Genomic DNA, 27,944 nt, shown 5'->3' on the forward strand with positions numbered 1-27,944 from the left:
TTCTTGGATATCATATAATAATCTTAAGAATTTACTTCTGCATATGAATAACAACTGAATATTTAGGAATACACAGATGACACAATTTTCTCCCTTGCTTTATTATTTTGTATTTCTGAACTGTACTTCTGAACTTATGTGTTCAAGGGTTGTGAACTGTTACTTCCACATAAAATAAGGAATTAGTTTATGAATACTGGAAGTAAGAAATTAAAAATATTAATGGACAATTCTGTAAAAATAGCTTAGAATTCATTTAATATTTAGACCTAAGAAATCTCTTTCTATAAAATCTGAACATGTCAAAGAGACTATATCTGGGCCCTTTAGAATCTGTAGCCCCAACACTTAAAAACTAGCAGGAAGAGGTTCTGGGACCAGCAGAACACTCTTTAATGCTAAAGCCTGCCCAAACACTAAATACAATGACACCAGGGAGGTGACTTGTATGACGTATCAGTGATAGCACACTACGCAGTTTTCTAAGAGTTAAAATGTGCTGTTTACATGGAAGGAAATGATACCAAGTAGTTAGGGAGTGCTAGTTTAGAGAAGCACAGACCAACCTAATTCATATTATTTATAGAATAGAAAATGTTCTCAGCGAAAGTGCTGAAAAAAAGAAAAAATTGGTCCAGAAAGGCAGAATTACAACCAGTGCAAGATTTATAAAATCCATCATGTTCAGAGCCTTCCCTGGTGGTCCAGTGGGTAAGACTTTGCGCTCCCAATGCAGGGGGACCAGGCTTGATCCTTGGTCGGGGAACTAGGTCCCGCATGCATGCCGCAACTAAGAGTTCGCATGCTGCAACTAAAGAGTCCGCATGCCACAACTAAAGAGTCCGCGTGCTGCAACTAAAAGATCCCGCATGCCACAATGAAGATCCCATCTGCCTTGACTAAGACCCGGCACAGCCAAAATAAATAAATATTGTTTTTTAAAAGTCCATCATGTTCAAATATAATGACAAAAAACAAACACTTCTTTATTTAAAAAACCAAATTTCCAAAACTAAAACTTCTTTGTTAGCATTTATCAGTCTTTTACTTTTTAATGGTCTTAAACGCATTTGTGACAAAGATAAAGTGCCAAAGTTTTAAGAAACCATATGCTAACTTAGGATGTTATCTATATTTTCTTGGACCAATCAATGATTTTTTAAAATAGAGATACTGGCACTTTTTCTCTTAAAATAAATGTTTATATGTCTCATCAATAACACCAGCCTGTAGCACAGAGCATCCCACATAAAAACACAATGCCATTAAAAACCAAACAGGAATCCTGAAAGAGAAAAGAAACTCTAGTTTTAATATAGTAAATTGTACCCAGAGACTCCCTTCCCATTATCCTTTAGAATTACCAGAGTCCTTCCAACCTGCACCCTTAGCCCAGCAGAGTAAGAATAAACTCTTAATTGATAAATACTAAATTAAATATTATTTACAATACTTACAATATTTTCCTAGTTACACACAACCTTCTTCTCTTAGCAAATGTCAATTTCTTAAGATGACTTGTTTTTTAAAGTTCCAGTGTCAATTATATTCCAATAATAAATTTACTATTCATACAATTTATTATTTCACACATAATTAATATAAAACTTTAAAGAAATTTAAAATATATATTCAATGTAGCCAAGTTCTATTCTTAAAAACAACTTTTCTTCTGAGTTTACGTCTCCAGAAGACCAGTCCTCAAGGACTTCTGGAGTCTAGCAATGTTGGCATCCAGTGCTGCAAGGCCATTTTGGAAGTCTTGTTCATCACGAGAAGTGAACGTTGAAAAAGAAGTGCTCCAGTCAGAGGTTAAATCAGAATTTAAAAAGCTACCATCAGAGACTGCACTACTTTTCACTTGAATGCTGCTGTTCTGACAAGTGGAGGGGCCATGACACGCAGCCAATTCCTCTGGCTCCTCAGTGGCAGGAGGGATCTTGAGAATGGCTTCCTTTATTTTCCTGAGGAGTTGCTTGTCCTCCATATCAGCTGTTCTGGAAAGTTTCTCAGGTGCAACTCCTTCCTCTTTGGAAGAGGAACAAACTCCAGGTGCACACAATTTATTTTCTTTTTCGGCAACAAGTCCACTGACCATCTGCGGTGGAGCAACACTGATCTGTGGCTGGAGGGATAATCTCTTAGATAGTGGTGATTTCTTTTTAGAAGTGCTTCTAGCAAACGGAATGTAAATTGTCTTATCCAAATTACACTCATCTTCTATTAAAGTTGTAATTTCACTCTCCTCATCAGAATCCTGTTTTGAAAGGGCAGAAATGATTCCAGGGGCTGATGCTCCCACCACGTTCCTAGCATTAGTATGTTGAGGGCCTTTAGAGGGCAGAACATTTTCATAGGGTCTATCTGGCATTGTGTTTTCCTCATTGCTAATTGTAGAAAGTGGCTCTGAACGTGTAATAATAGTGTGAACTGGTTCTAACTTATTTAGATAGCTCATTATGGAAGTGTGAGCAGGGATTCGGTCATGTTGAGGTTGCTTTTCATAAATGTTCAGAAGTGATTTCGTAAGATTATTCCCAGACTTGCAGCGAGCAGTGTCCATACTAAGATCTGAGAGAAGCTTTGCCATACTGGTCTGTAAAGTTCTGTTAAGAAGAATTTAGTACAGTAATTATTTCTTTGTACCCATTTCTTACATTTATTTAAATATACCTCATCTTTAAAAGAAAGTATTTGAGGCAAGCACCTGGTTCTTAATACAGGAAAAAGCAACTAAAAGCACAAAATCACAGAATATGCTCTGGAAAGAGTAAATTAAAATAAGAAATGATAAAAGATCTTGGTCTGCATCAAATCGATTATTATTATATCTAAAAATAGAGGCTCAGAAAAATTTCTCTCTTAAGGTACAGAGATGCTTTATTTTTGAGCAACATTGCAAAATGGTAAATATACTACTCATTTGTTAGTGGATTCTGTTAGTAATTAAATTACTTTCCATTCAAAATATATATGCAAAGGACGCTGGAATAATGCTGGGTAAAAAAAAAGGATAGAGATAATTATCTAGTATAATTAGGTAGCAACAGCTAGACTCCAGGAAAAGTGTGATATAAGGAAAACCACACAGGGTTTGAAGTCAGACAGAAATGGAATCATATCTTCACACTATCGCTAGCTGTGATCTTGGGCAAGTCACTCAACCTTCCTGAATCTCAAGTTCTTCAATTGCAAAATGAAGGTAACTACTTCAGAATTAGAGTGAACATTAAATAAGATAAAATAGGGCTTCCCTGGTGGCGCAGTGGTTGAGAGTCTGCCTGCCAATGCAGGAACACGGGTTCGAGTCCTGGTCTGGGAGGATCCCACATGCCGCAGAGCAACTAGGCCTGTGAGCCACAAACTACTGAGCCTGCGCGTCTGGAGCCTGTGCTCTGCAACAAGAGAGGCCGTGATAGTGAGAGGCCCGCGCACCGCGATGAAGAGTGGCCCCCGCTTGCCACAACTAGAGAAAGCCCTTGCACAGAAACTAAGACCCAACACAGCAAAAATAAAAAAAAAAAGTGTGTGTGCGTTTAGGAATAAAAGAGCAAATCTGTGTAAATGCTTACAGCAGCTCCTGGCCCATACAAAGTAGCCAACAAGGTTCTTTCCAAAAAAAAAATAAGATAAAATAATAAAACATGAGGGTAAAGTGCCTAGCAGAGTTTCAGGCTAAGTGGGTTTTTATTTCGTGGCAGCTTTTATTAGTAGTCCTATTAAAACCATTTTATACCAAGGCTTTAGTCTATTTGAATTGAATCATAATACACTCTTAAATACAGATAAGAAAAAGAAACACACCAATTTTAAAAAAAGATACAAAGAACATCAACAGGTAATTTTAAAAGACTACAGTTAGCCAATAAGCATGTTTTAAAAGTTCAACTCTTATCAGAGAAATTCAAAGTTTTTAAATGTGATTTTTTTTGGCCTATCAAGCTAACATAGGAAAATAAGAATATCCATTGTTAGAGAGGCTTGGAGAAGCAGGTATTACTAGTGGGAGTGTACACTCTCTGAGCAGACCAGCAATATATCAGAAGCCTTAAAGATTTGTATATCCCACACATTTTGACCCACCAAGTTGCACTTCTGGAACTTTATCCTACTGATATTCACCAAGAGGCTGTACCCACAGATATATTTACAAAGATGTAATTTATAACAGAAAATAAATGGGGTTAATATCCTCAAATACTGTGGACTGATTTAGGTAAACTATGGTCTTACTGCATCACAGCCATCTATAGCCATGTTGTAAAGAATATTTATTGATAAGAAAATGTTTATTATACCAGGTTAAATTTAAAAGACAGACCATAAGCAACACAATAACAATATTACTTTTGTAAAAACAGTTACACACATCCAAATAAAATACTAAAAGGAATCTTTATATGAAACCATTAGCAGTGATTATATCTTTGGATATAGAATGAGTGATTCTTTTCCTACAAAAGGAAAAAAATAGTTTTTTTCCAACCTGGCTTTCACTGTCATCTTAAATATGCTATGTTTTGAGTTCTGATTACCATTCAAATGGCAATGGCTCCAGCCACTTTTTCCTCATACCTCTTTCAAGAAGCTAATGAGCTACTATTAAAAGATTAAAAAATATGCTATAGAAATGTATATTTAAAGAAATGCTGTAATGAATAATGATCCACTAGTTAATTCAACAAGACTGCACACTGCGATTTTTATTTATTTTTAGTAAAGAAATCCTTATGTTGAAGTTCCTTTCCAGACTTAAAAATGTTATCTCTGCTGTGCACAAAATCTGCAATACAGAAAGGAAGGAAAGGACAATGTAATAAGAGTTTAATCGCTGGAAATTAATAGCAATCACTAAGCTTCTCATGTGTAAACAAAATGTGACTCACCATTGTCTTTGAAATTAAATCTCTGTAAGTAAAAATAGGCCAAAATTTAAAAGGAAGCAATACAAGCACCTAGATAGCTACAAAGTAGTTATATTTGTGTTTCTATTATATGAGACTCAGCTAAACACACTGATTTTTAATGCTTGGAAAACTGGCACATTTTCATAATAAGAAATGTAAAGTTCTTTCTTGGCTATTTATAATAATTTAAGTAACTATCAGCACTTGTAAGAGTGCTCTTAGAAGCTATTAGAAGAATATTTACTACTTATTTACTGAAAAATATATTAATTTTCCTCACATTTTAATGGTTTTATAACATGTATTCTAGTAAAATCTTTAAAAAGTGATAAAGATGTATTTCAAAACTATTGAAGGGGGCTTCCCTGGTGGCACAGTGGTTGAGAGTCCGCCTGCCGATGCAGGGGACACGGGTTCGTGCCCCGGTCCGGGAAGATCCCACACGCCGTGGAGCGGCTGGGCCTGTGAGCCATGGCCACTGAGCCTGCGCGTCGGAGCCTGTGCTCAGAGAGGCCACAACAGTGAGAGGCCCGTGTACCGCAAAACAAAACAAAACAAAAAACTATTGAAGGTTGAAGAAAGAAATGGTTTAGGAAATCTGTTTAGAACTTGTATGTGAAACTTCTAGTTCCATCATCCCTCCCCAGTAGTCTGAGAAAGGCATTAAACAATTTTGTGAAATCTCTGAGACTATTTAACACACACACAAAAATATATACCTATCTGAGGTGCATGGCTATAGGGAAAAGATATGGGATAGATGAACATGAAGATTTATCTGTATTGTCAGATGTCATTGCTTTACTCTCTAATGTCAAAAGTAAAATTTAAATGGTCACAGTTAGCCCAGCTATAGGACTGGAGATGTTCCTAATTAATTGAATTACATAGGGTACCACCAAATATATCATAAATCACCAGTGTGGGTGAATTTTGACATCTGAGCTCCAAGAGCATTTTTTTTGTTGTTTTGCTCTTTAATTTAAAGGGCAAAACAAAAATTGCCATCAGTGGGTATATATACTTAGCATTTTGAAGCTAGTACTGAATCTTCAGAAAAGGCAGTGGTAGAACTATAAGACACTGTGCTAAGCCTGCCTACTATGTTTCTATAACCATTTAGAGTCTAGTTAGTCTGACTAATAGGTGAAATAGTAGTCATGAGGTAGGACTTACGCTCAGCATAAAAAGAAAAGGTCCTTAACAACAATGGAAAAAAACTGACAGGAAAGTTCTTGAGAGTCTTAAGAAAAGGAGAACAAAATGTCTATATCTAACATTTTAGACACAGTCTTTTCTAAAAGCAGATAATATATAAGAATTAATGACCTTTCTCAGTTTCTATGTTAGGGTAAATGTTAAGAAAAGGCTCCAATTGGCAAACGAATCCATTTTTGTTCCTAATAAACACTGGGAAAGGCATACTGTGTGTTATTTGGGAAGTATGAGCAGACACTAAGGTATCTTCTTAAAAATGCAGAAGAATCTCTTAATAATGGGTCATCTTCTCTCAGAGAGAAGCTGTCCTTTTCAAAACAGGAAGCAAGGCTAAGGAGGGAATCTGATGTCTTGGCTGAAGTCCAGCTCATGTCCCAACTAGGTGTGAAAGTCAGGTATGTGCCTTCATTTCTTTGGGCTTCCATTCATGCTAATTTCTAGAATAACTGTACTATTACTTACTCTGAAAACCGTTCTTATATTTTTGCTATCAATTTTCTTCACAAATGTACCACACGTTTATCCTTTAAAAAAGATGTTATTTCCCTTCATACATCATCAAAGAACTAGAATAGCTTTTTGCTTAACGATGTGGATATTTAGCAACTAAAATGATTAAATATTTTTGTGTGTGTTTCACACTCATATATTTGGACCACAGTATACAATAAATGTTTGTTGAATAAATGAATAAGCAGATGAACCCATCCATTTATCCATCCATCTCCCCGGGGAAAAAATGCTAAGGTTTACGTAGACTAGATTAGGCACGGAGTCGTCACCAGGAATAAACTGTTTTAGTTAAGACCATGCCATGTATGAGGGTGAAAGCAAACCTGGCTAGGAATTAGGAGATGTGAGTTCTAGTCCCAGCTCCGTTATTAACTCTCTATTAATATTTAACTTACACGGCCCCAGTTTCCCCAACCATGAAAATGCAGATGTTTAAATCTTCCCTCCATAGATGAGGACAAATGAAATAATAAAGAGAGGACTCTGAAAAAAATCCAAGTGCTTTACAAATAAAAGATAACATCAGCTTCTAATGTCATGCCCATAAAGGAGCTGGGTTTAGTAGTATGAAAAAGAAATTGAGGGAAGAAAACTCCCAGGGAGCTAGATCTTCTGCTCGGGGCTGACAACCATGCCCCTTAGAATGAGGAGATGCTGCCAGTGACACCTAAGCAACCATTCATGGAACTTGACCATGTTACCTTGCTGTCCTGTTTTTCTTTTCCAAACTGACTATATACCATATGTACTTTAATACATATGTTAAAAAATATGTATTAAAAAAGTTATTTTTTAACTTAAAAAAAGTTTACTGATATATAATTTATAAACTATAAAATACGGCATTTTAAAGTGTACAATGTAGTGGGTTTTTTGTATATTCAGAGTTGTACAACCATAACCTATACCCAGTTTCAGAACCCTCACAAGAAACTCTGTGCCCATTAGCAGTCACTGCCCATTCTTCCCCTCTTCTCCCAGCCCTTGGCAAATACTAATCTACCTTTTGTTTCCATGGGTTTGCCTATTCTGGACATTTCTTAGAAATAAAATCATATAATATGTGGCTTATTGTGATTGGCTTCTTTTACCATAAATATTTAAAAATAACAGAATTTTTACCCCAAATTACTCCTCAGAAAAAAGAAGACGCTTTTCTTTGGAGACCTTATAAAGACTTTCATAAGAAGGGACATTCTCCTAATTACTTCACTTTGAACAAGAGTGGTATAAACCAATTTTTAGAAACTCTGCCTAGAACCTAATTAATTATAATACTACATGGATACAAGAAGTGTATTTTGTTTTTTTCACTGTTCAACAAAAGTTTGAGTGAAATTATTCTGTGAAAGATGAATGAGGAAAAAAAGTGATATTTCTATATTAATAATAGCTTTTATAAAGTCACTTCAAATATGTTTACAAAGCAAAATTAATATTATATATATTATTATTTATATATATATTTCATCTATTTCCCTAAAAGTTTATAGTTCAAAATTGGGAAAAAAAGTTTGTAATTCAAAATGGGTCTTCTCATTTGAAGTACGAAGAAGATTGTTTTATATTCAGGATTGTTTTATGCTTAGAACTATGAATTTCCAGGATCATTCAAAGGCATGTCAGATCTGATGATATTCAGGCCTAAAATAACTGACTACTCTAGGATTTAAAAAATTTGTTGAAAATCTAATCCTCGTGAACCATCTCAAGAGAAAACTGAACTTTATAAGTGCATATCATTTAAAAATTGAGTGAGGTGGTTTTATTTATGTAAGACATGTTAAGGAATAAAGGGATCTTAGAAGTTGCTGCCAACTCCCTCATTTTACTGATGAAATGAATGAGGCTCAAAGAGGCTAAATGACTTACCCAAGATCTTATGAATGAGGGCTTACTGTGCTAAGTGCTTTTCATGAATGATTTCTTAGTCCTCCTATCAACCCTAATCATGTCCCCACTTTACAGGTAAGGTTTAGAAAGGTTAACTATCTTGCTCAGAGTCATACGCTAATACATGGTAGAGCTAGGATTCCACTCAGATTTCTCTGGCTTCAGAGAGCTCTTAACCATTTTGCCAAATAAGTCTTTAGCTCCTCATCAGAGGCCTTTTCACATGGTTTAAAAAAGCAGTTAGCCATGTTTGGAATTTATCTTAACTGGAACAGAAGAAAACATCATTAGAAATTAGCAAAAACATTGAGAAAAGGGTAGGGGTAAGAAAGCAGGTCCAAAATTATTTTGAAGTTCATAAACACATCTAACAAAAGGCATAAGTTATTCAAATGATGTCAATATTACCTGGTTAATTCTCTTAGTCGAGTCACCTCAGCATCACGCTGACGTAATGTTATTCCCAAAATCTGATTTTCCTTTTCTGCAGCTTCTAACTTAAACCGGCAGCTTTTCACATTGACTAAAGCTTCCTCCAATTCTAAAACAACAAAAAAGTTTTAGTTTCCCTATTACTTTTTTTTTTTTTTTTTGCGGTACGCGGGCCTCTCACTGTTGTGGCCTCTCCCGCTGTGGAGCACAGGCTCCGGACGCACAGGCTCAGCGGCCATGGCTCATGGGCCCAGCCGCTCCGCGGCATGTGGGATCTTCCCGGACTGGGGCACGAACCCGTGTCCCCTGCATCGGCAGGCGGACTCTCAACCACTGCGCCACCAGGGAAGCCCCCTATTACTTTTTAAAAAGTGACCATAACTGTAGTTCAAACACATACCAATTTTCATTCTTGTTGTCTCAATGTCAAATTGCTGTTTATTTTCAAGTAAAGTTTGATCTTTCTCTTTAAATATACCAGCAAACTTTTTGTTTTCATCTTTCTGACTTTTTATCACTTTTAAAAGCTCTTCATTTTTACTCTGTAGTAATTCTTGGCTCTTTAGTGACTCCTGTAATTGATTTTGCAGTGACTTGTTCAATGATTGAAGAGAAAACACTGTAAGACAAAATAGATCAAACAATTATTACCCCAATTTAAAAACTACAAACCTGGAAAAGCTGTTTTTTTTAAAAGAAAAGGCTTGGAATTTATTGATTTTGCTTAACAATTATATGCTTGAGCAGTTCTATGTAAATACTAAATGTATTTAAAAAAACTGATTGGCAGAAGTCATATCTTTCTTCTCCAATTGATATTTCAGGCATTAATTTTTTTACCTTTTTTAACAAAAAATATATATACAAAGTAAAAAAAATTCATTTACCTTTTTTAACAAAAAAGTAATATATATACAAAGTAAAAAAAATTCAAACACCATGAAATACCAATGATACCAAATGAGTCTCAATGAAAAGTCTCCCTTCCCACCCCACCTCCACTCTCCCCCAAGAAGCGAGCAATATTAACTTTGATAACCTTCTGGAAAATACTTTTGCATATAACATATATTTAAGCATAAATGAATCATACTATACCCGTAGTTTCTAACCTTCCCTTTTCCCCCCTCCATAAGATTGTTATGTATCAGCACACAGATCTATCACATTCTTTCTAATGGCTATAAAATAGCACCTTTCATTTAACAGTTGCAGCCTTGAGTGAAGTGGAATCTGGGCATGCAGTGGTGAACAACAGAGACATGGTTCCTGCTCTCATGGAGCTGATAGCAAACAAGTAATTATGAATAGTAATACACGCTCTCAAGGCAACAAGAAGGGAGATGGTAGAGAATAAAAACAGATAGGCTGCTTAGAATGGCAACCACTGATCTCACTTTCCATCTTGGCCTCCTCTCTCCCACCCAACCCCATGGTTTATTCATAATGGAACCAGAGTGATCTTTTCCAAAATTACTCTGGTGAAGTTGAATGTGTTTATGAAGTGCATGTTCTGTTGGGTGCTCATATTTTTAAAATTTCTTTGTAAGAGATATTTTTATATATTAGGAAAATCAAGCCTTTGTCATATCACACAAAAAAATTTTCCCCATTTTGTTGATGCTTTTTGAATGTATTTATAATTTTGTTGTGCATAAAATGAAAAAGGTTTCTGGGACATGCTTTATCAATCTTTCCTTTGTAGCATGTGAGTTTTTGTTGGGCTTAGGAAAAGTTCCTAAGAATACAAAAAAAGTTCTTATCTTCTCCTCTAGTACTATTAGTTTTTTTTTTTCTTTTCTTTTACTTTAAGCTCTATGATCCATAAGGACAACTTGGCAATATCTGTCAAAACTGCAACAGTATATACCCTTTGACTCAGAAATTCTACGGCTATAATCTACAAAAACAGTCACACATGTGCACAAAGATATTTGTACAGGGATTTTCGTTGCAGGATTATTTGTACTGGGAAAATGGGGAAAGTACCTAGATATCTATCGGTGGAGGACTTTAAATACATTATGACAGAACTACATAAACAGAATATCTACACAGTTCTTAAACAGAAAGAAACATATTTATATATTTTGATAGAGAAAAATGTCCACTACATATTAAGTGAATAAATACAAGCTGCAGGAGTATATACAGTGTAATCTCATTTTCACAAAAGAAGTACATATATAGTTCTATTAGTGCCCGTCTGTTAGTAGATACGCAGTATTTATGAAATAAATCAATTATATATGAACAGGAGATATGTGAAAGGAAATAACAGTCTTTTTTTAAAAAAATAGAGGAATTGGGACTTCCCTGGTGGCGCAGTGGGTAAGAATCCACCTGCCAATGCAGGAGACAGGGGTTCGAGCCCTGGTCTGGGAAGGTCCCACATGCCGCGGAGCAACTAAGCCCGTGTGCCACAACTACTGAGCCTGTGCTCTAGAGCCCCTGAGCCACAACTACTGAGCCCTCGTGCCACAACTACTGAAGCTTGCGCTCCTACAGCCCGTGCTCTGCAACAAGAGAAGCCATCACAATGAGAAGCCCGCGCACCACAACGAAGAGTAGCCTCTGCTTGCCGCAACTAGAGAAAGCCTGTGAGCAGCAACGAAGACCCAATGCAGCCAAATATAAATAAATAAATAAATAAATTTAAAAAATAGGGGTATTATCGGGAAGTCACAGCACAAATCTTTTATTTTTGTGTTTCTGCACTATTTTAAATTTTAATGAGTATTATTCTTACTTTTTTCATGTTGATTCTTAACAAAAAGTCCACTTAACACAAAGTAATTAAGAAAGTTCAATTCTTTATCAACATCTCCAGAGCCACAAAGAATTTACCATCAGTTCTTAAGTTCTTTTACCTACATTCAAGGTTGCATTCCAGAGAACCAGATGACTTTTGAGTTTTTTCTCGTTCTCTAAGTTGCTGGTTCAAAATTCTCAATTGCCTAAATGAAATAATGAAGAAACATGAATGCAAGAATCCCAAGCTCATTTAACAGTAAACATTTGACAGCCTATTAAAATAGACAACACAAATAGTGGCTAGAACAGCAGAACTCCATCTTATCCCCCAAATATAAGACAAAAACAAAATAAACAAAGCAACAAAACCACACTACTGCTATTATTAGAAGGCCTGAGATAATTTTTAAAAGATTGTCTGGGATAGCATAAAACCACCCCTCACTAGAAAAAGGTTAACTTATTTTTCCCCTTCCCTTTTTTGTTCTCTTTTCAGTGATTTCGTTGTTTGTTTCTATTTCTTTCATTTGTCTCCTCTTGCTGTTTTCTTCTTCTGTCTTCCTTCCCAGGAAGTATTTTTATTACTGTAGTAATTATCTACTTCTTAAAAGATCTGTCATAACTACGAACCAGAATACCTACAGGGACCGCCTGCTATCAGACATCTATCTGCTTGGCTTGTCATGCACTGTAAAAATTGGAAAACACAAATTTATGCTTCTACTAATTTATTAGATGTAAAAGTTAATGTCATTAAGTAAAGAGAATGCTAATAAGCAGCAACTCTTCCCCAAAATGAACTTCACAATATGTGGCTGCTTCACAAATAGGAACATACAAAAGGAAGTGTTTACTTCTAAGAAGTTAATACTTAAAAAAAAGGTATCTCTGGTATCTTTCCAGAATTACTTACCTGGAAAAAATCAAAACTAAAGTATTATTGTTACGAAATCTAAAATTATAGATCCTACCTCACATCATTTGCATGTATTAATTCAGAATGGATTAAAGAGCTAAACATAAAATATAAAAATGAACAAAACTTAACTATACAAGTTTTAGGTAGAAATCTACATAATCTTAAAAAGTGGGATGGGCATCCCTAAGCAAGACTCAAAATCCAGCAACCACCAAGGAAAAAAACGACGGATTTAACTACATCAAAATATAACAGACAAAGGGTCTGTAACATTTAAGAACTCCTAAAAATCAGGAAGAAGGGCAATAAAATGTGACAAACGATAAGAATGGGCAATTCACATAAGAAAAAGAAATGGCCAATAAGCATATGAAAAATGCTCAGCCTCACTAATATGAAGAAATGCAAATTTAAAACAGGAGATATTTTATGGCCACAGGATTGACAAAAATGAAAGGAAATAACACTTTTTGTTGGTGACGGTATAGGGAAAGGGATTATTTCAATTGGTGGGAGTCTACTGGTGTAACCATTTTGGATGTCAATTTGGCATTATCCAACAAATGTAAAATGTTCATAATCTGTGACAAAATAATTCCAGCTCTAAGTTATCTAGCCTCAGAAATAGTTCTATATGTGCAAAATCATCTATAATCTTGTAGATATATATAAGGATGTTCTCAACAGCAATATTTAATAGAAGTTGGAAACAAAATACTACATAAATTATGATATATCCATACTATGAAATACTAATACACAGGTATTTTAAAAAAGAGACTGGCTTCCCTGGTGGCGCAGTGGTTAAGAATCCACCTGCCAATGCAGGGGACACGGGTTTGAGCCCTGGTCCGGGACGATCCCACATGCCGCAGAGCAACTAAGCCCGTGCGCCACAACTACTGAGCCTGTGCTCTAGAGCCTGCAAGCCACAACTACTGAGCCTGCATGCCACAACTATGGAAGCCCACACGCCTAGAGCCTGTACTCCGCAAGAAGAGAAGCCACCGCAATGAGAAGCCCGTGCACTGCAACGAAGAGTAGCCCCCGCTCGCCGCAACTAGAGAAAGCCCACACACAGCAATGAAGACCCAACGCAGCCAAAAATAAAAATAAATAAATTTATTAAAAATAAATAAATAAAGAGACTGTCATGGAAAGATTTCCAAGAGACCTTATATAGTGAAAAAAACAAGCTACAGAACAATAGTATAACATGATTCCATTTTTGTTTTAATAAAATTCAGCTTTTCTGAAAAGGTTTCTCCTTTACAACAAAGAGGGCAGATTCAGAAAAGGCAGCATAGACTGGTAACCCATAACTCCAACTGGAATGCTTCTGCTGATATTTTCCAGAAAAACAGCAGGTCCCTGTACACACCAAGTGTGCGACAGAAGCTTTGCCTGACAATTCTGTATGTCCCTGGTCAGATTCTTCTCTCCTCTTCTCTTTTACAAGTTCATGGGCCTGAGCTGAGAAGCATAATAAAACTGCTCCCATATTTAGGAAAACATTCCCTCCAACCTAATTGTACCACTAGCTACTCTCTTCCCTCTCATTCCCAGTTTTTGGGGCCGGACTTTTAAAAAATGATTGTTCTATAAAAATGATACATGATAATAAATAAAAGTCTTTTAAAAATGGATAATGTTACATGTGCTATTTAAAAGTATTATGTATTCTATTTAAGTTTACTTTTCATAATGGAAAAGAATATAAAAAAGAATGTATATACATAACTGAGTCACTTTGCTGTGCAGCAGAAACTGACACAACATTGTAAGTCAACTATACCTCAGTAAAACAAATTTTTAAAAATTATTCGTAAACAGCCTAAAGGAAATAGGATATGAAAAACATTGATTTTGGAATTTTTACTGTCAAGATTACTAACAGTCTATTCTGAGCCCATAACTCCAGTTGTTTTAGTTCTATGTATAGATTCAATGTTCATCTCTGATCTACTTTACCTGAACTCACCTCTTGGTTGACTAGACTTCGCCATTCAAGAATCTTTGTTTCTAAAGGAGGCCAAGGGTGCTATATTTCCTAAGTTTTCCCACACTTTAGAATATCACTATTACCTTTACACTAAAAGGATCACTGGACCACATATTTTCTTTTCCCTTAGAACTTTGTAAATGATGTTCTATAATCTTCTGACAATTAATATTGCTGTGAAAAGGCTGAGGCCAATCTGACATTTTTCTCCTTATGATTTGCTTTTTCTTTTGAGCGTCTGTAAAAGCTAAATTTTTTTGTCCTCAAGGTGTAGTAACTTCACCAGCATGTCTTGGTATTGATCGTTTTGCATAGTTTTTCTGAGAACTTCTATACCCTATTGATCTGCTGACACAGATCTTTAGATTAGTAAGTTTCCCTTTATTTATCTATCTTTTAATATTTAATCTATTCGTTCTCTTCTCTTTTGCAGGAACACTATGCCAATTTTGCATCTCTTTTGTTTCTCTTCCATGTATATCATGTTCTTAAAAATAATTTTTAGATCAATCTTTTTCTATTTTTTTGGTATGATTTCTTGAAGCTTATCCACCACGCATTCAGTCATTTAACAAGTATTTATTAGAGTGAGTGCTAGGCACAATTCTCGGCACTAGAAATACAGCAGCAAACAAAAAAGACAAAAATTCAGCCTTCTCAAATTCATTGAGACAAAAAAGAGCATAGAGGTTATCAGGGGCTGGGGGCAAGGGAGAAGGGGAGTTACTTTTAGTGGGCACAGGGTTTATGTTGGGGATGAAAAAGTTTTACGTACAAACAGTGGTCATGGGTACACAGTATTGTGAATGCATTTAATGCAACGTACACTTACAAGTAGTTAAAAAATAAATATTATGTCATATTTTACTGCAATAAAAATAAATTAATAAAAAATATTTAAGGGGTTTATAAAGAGAAATAAGATAAGGCTTACAGGAGACAGTGAACTATGAATTTAGTAGCAACTGAAACAGAAATATTTGTGGGGGGGAAGCAAAACACAAAAACCAACAAAACAACAAAATTCAGCCTTCATATTGCTTAGCTTCTTTTTTATTTCTTTATTTTTTTCGCTGCATTAGGTCTTAGTTGCAGCACATGGGGTCTTCATTGAGGATCTTTCGTTGTGGTACACGGGGTCTTTGTTGTGGCGTGTGGGCTTCTCTCTAGTTGTGGTGCGCGGGGTTTTCTCTCTAGTTGGGGCGTGCAGGTTTTCTCTTTAGTTGTGATGTGCAGGCTCCAGGGAGTGTAGACTCTGTAGGTTGCGGCATGCGGGCTCTCTTGTTGAGGTGTGCGAGCTCAGTAGCTGTGGCACGGGGGCTTAGTTGCCCCGCAGTGTGTGGGATCTTAGTTCCCCAACTGGATCAAACCTTCGTCCCCAGCATTGGAAGGCAGATTCGTTACCACTGAACCACCAGGAAAGTCCCCTGCTTAGGTTCTAATGGAATACAATATCCCTGACTTGATGTTTGTTTGGTGTTAATTTATTTGTTTCTAACAGGGCTTTCATTTCTGTAATTTTTAGCTTTTTTATTTTTCCAAGGTCACCTAATCCAGTTTTCTTCTCCTCTTACTGTCTCTTCTTCTTTAAGCACTCTCTCTTTTCAACCTCTGTCTTCCTGCTTCTAAGAGAGACTCTATTATATTTAATTTCCTTGAACCTATAGATACTGTTTCAAGTTTTCCTGGGTTTTCTTCGGGTGATCTGTCTTGTGATGTTTATTCTTGACCTACCTTTGTCCCTTTTGTGAATTTGTTTATTTTGAATGTTATACAAACATCTCTCCCCTTCCGTAAATTCTTTCTTCCCAGCTTTTGTGGTATCTCTCTCTCCCAGTTTTCCTGATCCTTCTCTACTTGTTCCTTCTTGGGTTTCTTTCACAGGCTCCTCTTCCTGTGTTCTTTCCTTAAAAAGCTGTTGTTCCCCAGCAATTCCCCTTTGGCTTCGTTCACACTCTATACCTTCTTGGGTAATTTACCACTTACATGCTGATAACAAATCACTTGCTTTTAATTATTATTGTCTCCAGTGTCTACACAGTGCCAGACCTGTAGTAAATGCTCAATAAAAATGTGGTCAGTGAATAACTCCCAAGTCTGTTTCTATCCTGGATCATACCATACATGTCTCCAGATGGTCTAAATGATACATCCAGCATATCTAATTCTTAACTCACTGGCTCTCCCATTACATTTTCTAACTAAAAATAAAGTGACAGATTGGTTCAAGATGGCAGAGTAGAACGATGTGCTCTCACCCCCTCTCGCAAGAGCACCGGAATCACAAATAACTGCTGAATAGTCATTGACAGGAAGACACTGGAACTCACCAAAAAAGATACCCCACATCCAAAGACAAAGGAGAAGCCATAATAACACGGTAGGAGGGGTGCAATCACAATACAATCAAATCCCATAACTGCTGGGTGGGTGACTCACAAACTGGAGAACACTTATACCACAGAAGTCCACCCACTGGAGTGAAGGTTCTGAGCCCCGTGTCAGGATTCCCAACATCGGGATCCAGCAATGGGAGGAGGAATTCCTAGAGAATCAGACTTTGCAGGCTAGTGGGATTTCATTGCAGGACTTTGACAGGACTGGGGGAAACAGAGACTCCACTCTTGGAGGGCACACACAAAGTAGTGTGTGCATCAGGACCCAGGGGAAGGAGCAGTGACCCCAGAGAAGACTGAACCAGACCTACCTGCTAGTGTTGGAGGGTCTCCTGCAAGAGGTGGGGGGCAGCTGTGGCTCACCAAGGGACAAGGACACTGGCAGCAGAAGTTCTGGGAAGCACTCCTTGGCATGAGCCCTCCCAGAGTCCGCCATAAGCCCCACCAAAGAGCCCGGGTAGGCTCCAGTGTTGGGTCACCTCAGGCCAAACAACCAACAGGGAGGTGACTCAGCCCCACCCATCAGCAGACAAGAGGATTAAAGTTTTACTGAGCTCTGCCTACCAGAGCAATAGCCAACTACCCACCACCAGTCCCTCCCATCAGGAAACTTGCACAAGCCTTTCAGATAGCCTCATCCACCAGAGGGCAGACAGCAGAAGCAAGAAGAACTACAATCCTGCAGCCTGTGGAACAGAAACCACATTCATAGAAAGATAGACAAGATGAAAAGACAGAGGGCTATGTACCAGATGAAAGAACAAGATAAAACCCCAGAAAAACAACTAAATGAAGTGGAGATAGGCAACCTTAACGAAAAAGAATTCAGAATAATAATAACGAAGATGATCCAGGACCACGGAAAAAGAATGGAGGCAAAGATCGAGAAGATGCAAAAAATGTTTAACAAAGACCTAGAAGAATTAAAGAACAAACAAACAGAGATGAACAATACAATAACTGAAATGAAAACTACACTAGAAGGAATCAATAGCAGAATAGCTGAGGCAGAAGAATGGATAAGTGACCTGGAAGACAGAATGGTGGAATTCACTGCCACAGAAGAGAATAAAGAAAAAAGAATGAAAAGAAATGAAGACAGCCTAAGAGACCTCTGGCACAACATTAAACGTAACAACATTCGCATTATAGGGGTCCCAGAAGGAGAAGAGAGAGAGAAAGGACCTGAAAAAATATTTGAGGACATTATAGTCGAAAACTTCCCTAAAATGGGAAAGGAAATAGCCACCCAAGTCTAGGACGCACAGAGAGTCCCAGGTAGGATAAACCCAAGGAGAAAGACGCCAAGACACAAAGTAATGAAATTGACAAAAATTAAAGACAAAGAAAAATTACTGAAAACAACAAGGGAAAAACGACAAATAACATACAATGGAACTCTGATAAGGTTAACAGCTGATTTCTCAGCAGAAACTCTACAAGCCAGAAAGGAGTGGCATGACATATTTAAAGTGATGAAAGAGAAGAACTTAAAACCAAGATTACTGTACCGGGCAAAGATCTCATTCAGATTCGGTGGAGAAATAAAAAGCTTTACAGACAAGCAAAAGCTAAGAGAATTCAGCACCACCAAACCAGCTCTACAACAAATGTTAAAGGAAATTCTCTCAGTGGGAAACACAAGAGAAGAAAAGGACCTACAAAAACAAACCCAAAACAATTAAGAAAATGGTAACAGGAACATAAATATTGATAATTACCTTAAACGTAAATGGATAAAATGCTCCAGACAAAAGACGCAGACTTGCTGAATGGATATAAAAACAAGACCCATCTATATGCTGTCTACAAGAGACCCACTTCAGACCTAGGGACACATACAGATTGAAAGTGACAGGATGGAAAAAGATATTCCATGCAAATGGAAATCAAAAGAAAGCTGGAGTAGCAATACTCATATCAGATAAAATAGATTTTAAAATAAAGAATGTTACAAGAGACAAGGAAGGACACTACGTAATGATCAAGGGATCAATCCAAGAAGAAGATATAACAATTATAAATATATATGCATCCAACATAGGAGCACCTCAATACATAAGGCAACTGCTAATAGCTATAAAAGAGGAAATCGACAGTAACACAACAGTGGGGGACTTTAACACCGCACTTACACCAATGGACAGATCACCCAAACAGAAAATTAATAAGGAAACACAAGCTTTAAATGACACAATAGACCAGATAGATTTAATTGATATTTATAGGACATTCCATCCCGAAACAGCAGATTACACTTTCTTCTCAAATGTGCACGGAACATTCTCCAGTATAAATCACATCTTGCGTAACAAATCAAGCCTCGGTAAATTTAAGAAAATTCAAATCATATCAAGGCTCTTTTCTGACCACAACACTATGAGATTAGAAATCAATTACAGGGGGAAAAAACACAAACACATGGAGGCTAAACAATACATTACTAAATAACCAAGAGATCACTGAAGAAATCAAAGAGGAAATAAAAAAATACCTAGAGACAACTGACAATGAAAACATCACGAGACAAAACCTACGGGATGCAGCAAAAGCTGTTCTAAGAGGCAGGTTTATAGCAATACAATCCTACCTCAAGAAACAACAAACATCTCAAATAAACAATCTAACTGTACAACTAAAGAAACTAGAGAAAGAAGAACAAACAAAGCCCTAAGTTAGCAGAAGGAAAGAAATCATAAAGATCTGAGCAGAAATAAATGAAATAGGAACAAAGACTACAATAGCAAAGATCAATAAAACTGAAAGCTAGTTCTTTGAGAAGATAAACAATATTGATAAACCATTAGCCAGATTCATCAAGAAAACAAGGGAGAGGACTCAAATCAATAAAATTAGAAATGAAAAAGGAGAAGTTACAACAGACACCGCAGAAATACAAAGCATGCTAAGAGACTACTACAAGCGACTCTATGCCAATAAAATGGACAACCTGGAAGAAATGGACAAATTCTTAGAACAGTATAACCTTCCAAACTGAACCAGGAAGAAATAGAAAATATGAACAGACCAATCACAGATAATGAAATTGAAACTGTGATTAAAAATCTTCCAACAAACAAAAGTCCAGGACCAGATGGCTTCACAGGTGAATTTTATTAATCATTTAGAGAAGAGCTAACACCCATCCTTCACAAACTCTTCCAAAAAACTGCAGAGGAAGGAACACTCCCAAACTCATTCTATGAGGCCACCATCACCCTGATACCAAAACCAGACAAAGATTCTACAAAAAAAGAAAATGACAGACCAATATCACTGATGAATATAGATGCAAAAATCCTCAACAAAATACTAGCAAACAGAATCCAACAGCACATTAAAAGGATCATACACCATGATCAAGTGGGATTTATACCAGGGATGCAAGGATTCTTCAATATACACAAATCAATCAATGTGTACACCATATTAACAAACTGAAGAATAAAAACCATATGATCGTTTCAATAGATGCAGAAAAAGCTTTTGACAAAATTCAACACCCATTTATGATAAAAACCCTGCAGAAAGTGGGCATAGAGGGAACCTACCTCAACATAATAAAGGCCATACACGACAAACCCAAAGCAAACATCATTCTCAATGGTGAAAAACTGAAACCATTTCCTCTAAGATCAGGAACAAGACAAGGATGTCCACTCTCATCACTATCATTTAACATAGCTTTGGAAGTCCTAGTCACGGCAATTAGAGAAGAAAAAGAAATAAAGGAATACAAACTGGAAAAGAAGAAGTCAAACTGTCACTGTTTGCAGATGACATGATAGTATACATAGAGAATCCTAAAGATGCCACCAGAAAACTACTATAGCTGATCAATGAATTTGGTAAAGTTGCAGGATACAAAATTAATGTGCAGAAATCTCTTGCATTCCTATACACTAACAATGAAAGATAAGAAAGAGAAATTAAGGAAACAATCCCATTCACCACTGCAACAAAAAGAATAAAATACCTAGGAATAAACCTACCTAAGGTGGTAAAAGACCTATACTCAGAAAACTATAAGACACTGATGAAAGAAATTAAAGATGATACCAACAGATGGAGAGATATACTATGTTCTTGGATTGGAAGAATCAATATTGTGAAAATGACTATACTACCCAAAGCAATCTACAGATTCAATGCAATCCCTATCAAATTACCTGGGGCATTTTTTACAGAACTAGAACAAAAAAATCTTAAAATTTGTAATGTAGACACAGAAGACCCGAAATAGCCAAAGCAGTCTCGAGGGAAAAAAAGGGAGCTGGAGGAATCGGACTCCCTGACTTCAGACTATACTACAAAGTTACAATAATCAAGACAATATAGTACTGGCACCAAAACAGAAATATAGATCAATGGAATAGGATAGAAAGCCCAGAGATAAAGCCACACACCTATGGTCAACTAATCTATGACAAAGGAGGCAAGGATATACAATGGAGAAAAGACAGTCTCTTCAATAAGTGGTGCTGGGAAAACTGGACAGCTACATGTAAAAGAATGAAATTAGAACACTCCCTAACACCATACACAAAAATAAACTCAAAATGGATTAGAGACCTAAATGTAATACCGGATACTATGAAACTCTCAGAGGAAAACATAGGAAAACCACTCTTTGACATAAATCACAGCAAGATCTTTTTTGATCCACCTCCTAGAGTAATGGAAATAACAAAAATAAACAAATGGGACCTAATGAAACTTAAAAGCTTTTGAAAAGCAAAGGAAACTACAAACAAGATGAAAAGACAACCCTCAGAATGGGAGAAAATATTTGCAAACGAATCAATGGACAAAGTATTAATCTCCCAAATATATAAACAGCTCATGCAGCTCAATATTAAGGAAACAAACAACCCAATCCAAAAATGGGCAGAAGACCTAAATAGACATTTCTCCAAAGAAGACATACAGATGGCCAAGAGGCACATGAAAAGCTGCTCAACATCACTAATTATTAGAGAAATGCAAATCAAAACTACAATGAGGTATCACTTCAGACCTGTTAGAATGGACATCATCAGAAAATCTACAAACAAATGCTGGAGAGGGTGTGGAGAAAAGGGAACCCTCTTGCACTGTTGGTGGGAATGTAAATTGATACAGCTACTATGGAGAACGGTATGGAGTTTCCTTAAAAACTAAAAATAGGGCTTCCCTGGTGGCGCAGTGGTTGAAGTCCGCCTGCTGATGCAGGGGACACGGGTTCGTGCCCCGGTCCAGGAAGATCCCACATGTCACGGAATGGCTAGGCCCGTGAGCCATGGCCACTGACCCTACGCGTCCGGAGCCTGTGCTCCGCAACGGGAGAGGCCACAACAGTGAGAAACCCTCGTACGGCAAAAACAAACAAACAAACAAACCAAAAAACAAACAAACAAAAAAACTAAAAGTAGAATTACCATATGACCCAGCAATCCCACTACTGGGCATATACCCAGAGAAAACCAGAAATTAAACAGAGACATACACCCCAATGTTCCTTGCAGCACTATTTACAATAGCCAGGACATGGAAGCAACCTAATTGCCCATTGACAGACAAATGGATAAAGAAGATGTGGTACATATATACAATGGAATATTACTCAGCCATAAAAAGGAACGAAATTGGGTCATGTGTAGAGATATGGATGGATCTAGAGACTGTCATACAGAGTGAAGTAAGTCAGAAAAAGAAAAACAAATATCGCATATTAATGCATATATGTGGAACCTAGAAAAATGGTACAGATGAACTGGTTTGCAGGGCAGAAATAGAGACACAGATGTAGAGCACAAACGTATGGACACCAAGGGGGGAAAGTGGCAGGGGGTGGTGGTCGTGGTGTGATGAATTGGGAGATTGGGATAGACATATATACACTAATATGTATAAAGTAGATAACTAATAAGAACCTGCTGTATAAAAAAATAAATTAAATAAAATTCAAAAACTAAATAAAAAGCTAAAAATAAAAAGTGAAATAAAAGCAAACTATCTATTCTTCCTCTAGTAACTTCCATCTGGAAGAATTATGTTACCATATGTCAAATTATCAGGCCAAAAGACTGAAGGCCACACTCCAGCTCCTCCCATTGACATCCACTTCAGCTTTTGTTCTGTGTGGGTACACAATGGTCTCATATTTGAGTCTAATATCAGGAAATGGTCGTGAATTCTAAGTTGCCCTTTGAATATTAAAGTCCCTCTCTAGCTGAACTGGAACCCCCACAGCCCTCACCTAGTAAAGTTTGGAACGTGCCAGGCCTTTTGGTGGTCACAGTGAATAGGGCACTACAAACATTTTATGGGTAGGGACCAGGAAGGCCAAATGTTGAGCACTGTGTCAGGAGTCTCACATAAAAACTGCCCAGACCCAAATGCCAAAGAAATAATGCACCTAGCTATTTTTTTTTAAGCCACAAGATGGCAATAAACACCAAGAAAGTCCTTAAAGATTAGTTTTCTGGCCATAAAGGAACAGGAAGTTTCAAAATGCCCAAAAAGGAAAGAAAAAATTTTTTTGATTGAAAAAGCTGAAAAACACTTTTGAATAAGCCTATGCATTCCAACTTTCATTTGTAATGGAGATTATGGATGTTTCTTTCCAAATAAAGATTACCAAAGAGGCAAAAAAATTCCTATACTTGTGCTGGAAATCTCATTCTGCTAAAAAGAGTATCTGACAAATTCCTCATTTTTCAATAATTTCAATTTTAGAAGGTCAGGTAAACAATGGCAGTAGCATGCTATTTAATCTTTGTCCTCTAAGGACACAGCCAAAAAGCTTTGATGCCAAGTCTGAAGAATTAGGTGAGACATTAAACTAATACCTTTAAAAAAAATTAACAACAAGCAGTGACCAATAAAGTATTAAGTCTCATTTTCTTAAGTGGCTTATAAATTAGCTCCTAAAGCAATTTTAAAATGTTCTAAGGAATATAAATAAATAACACCTACTGATATTTCCCATGGTCACAATGTTAAAATAGATAATATCTGGAGACTAAGTTTTAGTATGCTTGTTTAAGAAACTATTTGATAGTCATACCTTTAAAAACATATGTGTTTATTTTAAATGGATTACAGTATGTTCTTTTGTTCCACAAAATGCACATAAATACTGAAGCATAAATAAGTTAGTCTCTACTTCCTAGCATAAGCAATGCAGAAGCGTAGAAATTAAAATCAATGCACTCTAAAATCAAACTGCCCAGCCAGGTTTGAGTCTTGTCTCTGTTACATCTTAGGTATGTGACCTTGGGTTAAGTTACATAACCTCTCTGTGCCTTGGTTTCCTCATCTGAATAAGAATAACATAATACCTACCTCATAGAGCTGCTGTAAGAATTTAAAGAGATGACATATAAAGGATAATATATGGCACATATTATATTATGTCTTATGGCCTGGCACATAAGAAACATTCAATAAATGTTAGTAGTAGTATTGGCTATTACCATTATTATTATTTATACTTGGTGTTGCTTTTGAAAAACTAATGCTATTATAGGGATCCCTTAGGTCAGGACTAAAGACAGTATTATTAGAATTTAAACCAGAAACCCCACCATATACCACAGTATCTAAAGACTAATGACCTTTAGAGAAATAATCCTAAACGAGTAAATCTCACTAGGTGTCGTGCCTTTGCAGGCTCCAGGTCCATGAATTTAAGCTATCCTCCAACTAGGAATCCTATTTTGTTGCTTTCCAGTTTTTTAAAATTATGCAGGTCCTTGCAGTTCCCATCTGGTACAATGTCTATAGCTCACGCAACTATAATGCCCTCTCAGGGCACACTCACACACTGCAGTGCTGCAGAAGCACCTGAAAGTGTCCTCCAATCCTCTGCAAAGTGTACTGACAGACACTGGAGCAGGGGCCTTGGTGATCACCACCGAAATGTTCAAAGTTAAGATATTATTGATAACGTGTAAGTGATTTCTGTATTTCAAGATTAGATACCTGGTTTATATCTTTTCTAAACAAATTAAGGCCATAATATCAACATAAGTTAAGATAGCCAAAAGAAAAATTATCTAAGAATTTAAATGAGTTTTTTCCTATGTCTGAATGTAGTGGGGCGACTGGTGTTCACCCATATTAGGTTATCCTTTCCTTTGGAGTACATGGAAGTATGAGAAACTTTCATGTCCCTGATCTTTATATGAGGCAGGGCCATATTCCTCATTTTAGCCTATAAAATACAAGTAGAAGTGAGACTATCATACTTCTGGGCCAGGGCATGTAAGAGTTGGTTTGCCATATCCATGTTCTCTTTTTCCTAAATAACATATACTGAGATAGTAGATCCTAAGACGGAGGGAACCTAAATCCTGAGTCACGGGATAGCCTCAGATGACCCATGCTGGTCTTGGTGTGAGGGAGAAATAAACTTCTGCTGTGCTATGCCATTGAGATTTTGGAGTTTGTTACTGTATGGCCTAGACTGGCCTGATAAATACCTTGAGGTAGTTCATTTTCCTCTCCATTCACTACCAACCAAGTGATAACAGATGTAAAAAAATATGTACTAGTGGGCAGAAGTAACAGAAGAGTTAGAGAATGCCAGCAATATTTGGAAAATAGGGAAGAAAAAGTAGAAGCACAGTAAGACAGTATATATCTATTTTCCTTATGAAGCCCTAGATATATCATTAGGCACTTTTGTTCTGGCCACGGGACATCTTTGCATGGAGACAAAAAAATTCAAAGAGCAATTCTTACCTGCGTAAATGAGCATTTTCACTTCTTAGTGGTTGCATGGCCAGTGCTATTTCAACCTGAATATTTGTGTTTCCATTTACTGTTGGAAGCAGAGATATATACAACTCCAGTTCTGTAATCAACCTCTGAATTTCTGAATCTTCTATAAAAGGCAGAAGAAATGAGTAAAGACAATATCATAAATTATTTTTGGATAAGATTATTCATATGTATTACTAAAAAAGAAAATATTTCAGAAATATACATACATGCTATAAACAAACTCAACTCAGTTATTTATGAATTTATTATACAAATCCTATTTTCCTCTTTCCTGCCACCTGCATTTCCTTACTGAAAAGGATTCTAAAGACATTAAGTTCAGTAAACTAAAGATTAATCTTAAGTCACAGAATTATATCAGTGATTTTTTCAGTTAAAATGTCTAGTAGGAAGATGGTTTATATATATCTCCTAGTTCACATTTACCAAAAGACTATATTAGACTCCTATAATTGCTAAAGGGTTTCCTATAATTAATTACAGTATTAACATTTATAATACAACCTTTGATCCTGGCATAAACAAATAACTCACTTTAGGTGATTCAATTTGGCAACACATTGAGGAAAGGTCTACTAAGGTAAGATTTTATTATTTAATTTTATAAAGTAGGTTAACACAATCAGCTACACTTCATTTGATGTAGCATCAAAAGCAGTTATCATTTTTGTTATTAATTGTGGGGAGTGGATGGTTTGGGAGGTGGCAAACAGCCACACGGAGAAGGTAGATTTTAGATCTTTTGTCCTTTTATTTTTGTCCCCTCATTTCTATTCAAATTTTCTGTGAACTGAAAACATTTGATAAATATAATATTAACTGTCTGATATCCGAAAGAGGTAAAGTGTATTCTAGTTACAAAAATTTACTCAACTCCATGAGTATTTTAACACCCTGATGGAATGTTTACATGCACATAGTAAACAACTGTGCCCAATTACAGAGCAGACTTCTACCAATCCTCCATAGAGGGGTTTTACTTGTAAGCATTGGAGGCCGAGACCTGGGCTCCACCATTTTCTAGCAATGTACCTTAGTCAAATTACTTAACTGTTGAAGCCTAGGTTTCTTCGTAGTTAAATGGAGATAACAACAGTACCTCATAGGGTTGCTGTGAGGATTAAACGAGATAATGCATATAAAACACTTAGCACAGTGCTGGGCACATGGTAAGCGCTCAGTAAATGATATTGTTACTATTATTATTGTTACCAATGATTAAGTATTTGGTTAAGAAAATAGTAACAAACTTAAAGTCTAAAACCACAGGAGATTTTAATATATTAAACCACTGGATCAACATTGCTACAATCCTTTAGATAAATTTTAACATTTGGTACTTTTTTTGTCAGCCTGCAAATATTAGGTATTCAATCAGTGCTTCCACAATTAATTACTGTGTTTTCTAGATGACAAATCTGTAACTCACTCCAAATGAAAGCCATTATTTAGAATATACACCTATAATGAAAACATATGAATATGACCTGGCTCAAATGTCTCTTAACTGCACCCAAGACATTTTTCTTGATTTAATTAAAAAATCCCAAGAGTGAATTTAAAAGGGCATAAAAAGTTTTAGGTTCCTTCTCAAAGTGAGATTTGTTAAACATTATAACAGTTGGTTATTAAAGAAATGATGAGAGGAAATTTTCTGTACCTTTTTAAAATAGGAAAAAATTATCATTCTATTCTAGGGAGTTAATCATGTTTAGGGTCCTCTAACCCCTTAAAGTTTATCTCTATAACTGGTTGAATCTTTTCAAGGTCCTTTGAATCAAGCAGAATGAATACACACTTTCAAGTAAAAGACTGTTTGATATTCCCTAGCACATTTCAAATCCACAGGAAACAAGAGGAGCAAAACCTAAAAAATAAGAATAAAACAGACAAAATTCATTTCCTCATTAGCACAAGACATATTTCTATGGAAAATATCACAAACTCCATGTCAGTTATTCTGAATTTAAATGACATGCCACAGGGACTTTCCTGGTGGTGCAGTGGTTAAGAATCTGCCTGCCAATGCAGGGGACATGGTTTGATCCCTGGTCCAGGAAGATTCCACATGCCGCGGAGCAACTAAGCCCATGTGCCACAACTACTGAGCCTGCACTCTGCGGCCTGTGCCACAACTACTG

General features: G+C 36.5%; 1 protein-coding gene across 5 annotated transcripts in view; it reads right to left on the reverse strand.

Moving 5' to 3' along the window:
- Nucleotides 1–954: 954 nt before the first annotated feature.
- CCDC14 (coiled-coil domain containing 14) overlaps nucleotides 955–27,944 on the reverse strand; it is a 45,123-nt gene continuing 18,133 nt past the window's right edge. For 3 of the 5 annotated variants that reach the window (XM_029214971.1, XM_029214970.1, XM_029214969.1), the window contains 5 exons: nucleotides 25,762–25,903; nucleotides 11,838–11,920; nucleotides 9,364–9,582; nucleotides 8,940–9,072; nucleotides 1,295–2,606 (listed from right to left, as the gene is read on the reverse strand). In XM_029214971.1, the coding sequence (XP_029070804.1) occupies nucleotides 1,679–2,606; nucleotides 8,940–9,072; nucleotides 9,364–9,582; nucleotides 11,838–11,920; nucleotides 25,762–25,903 (1,505 nt within the window). In that variant the 3' untranslated portion in view covers nucleotides 1,295–1,678. The other 2 variants (XR_003792400.1, XM_029214968.1) reach the window with 2 other exon arrangements.

Source organism: Monodon monoceros, unplaced genomic scaffold (genome assembly GCF_005190385.1).
Source record: "Monodon monoceros isolate NGI ecotype Baffin Bay Population unplaced genomic scaffold, NGI_Narwhal_1 Super_Scaffold_11, whole genome shotgun sequence".
In the NCBI taxonomy this organism is placed as follows: Eukaryota; Metazoa; Chordata; class Mammalia; order Artiodactyla; family Monodontidae; genus Monodon; species Monodon monoceros.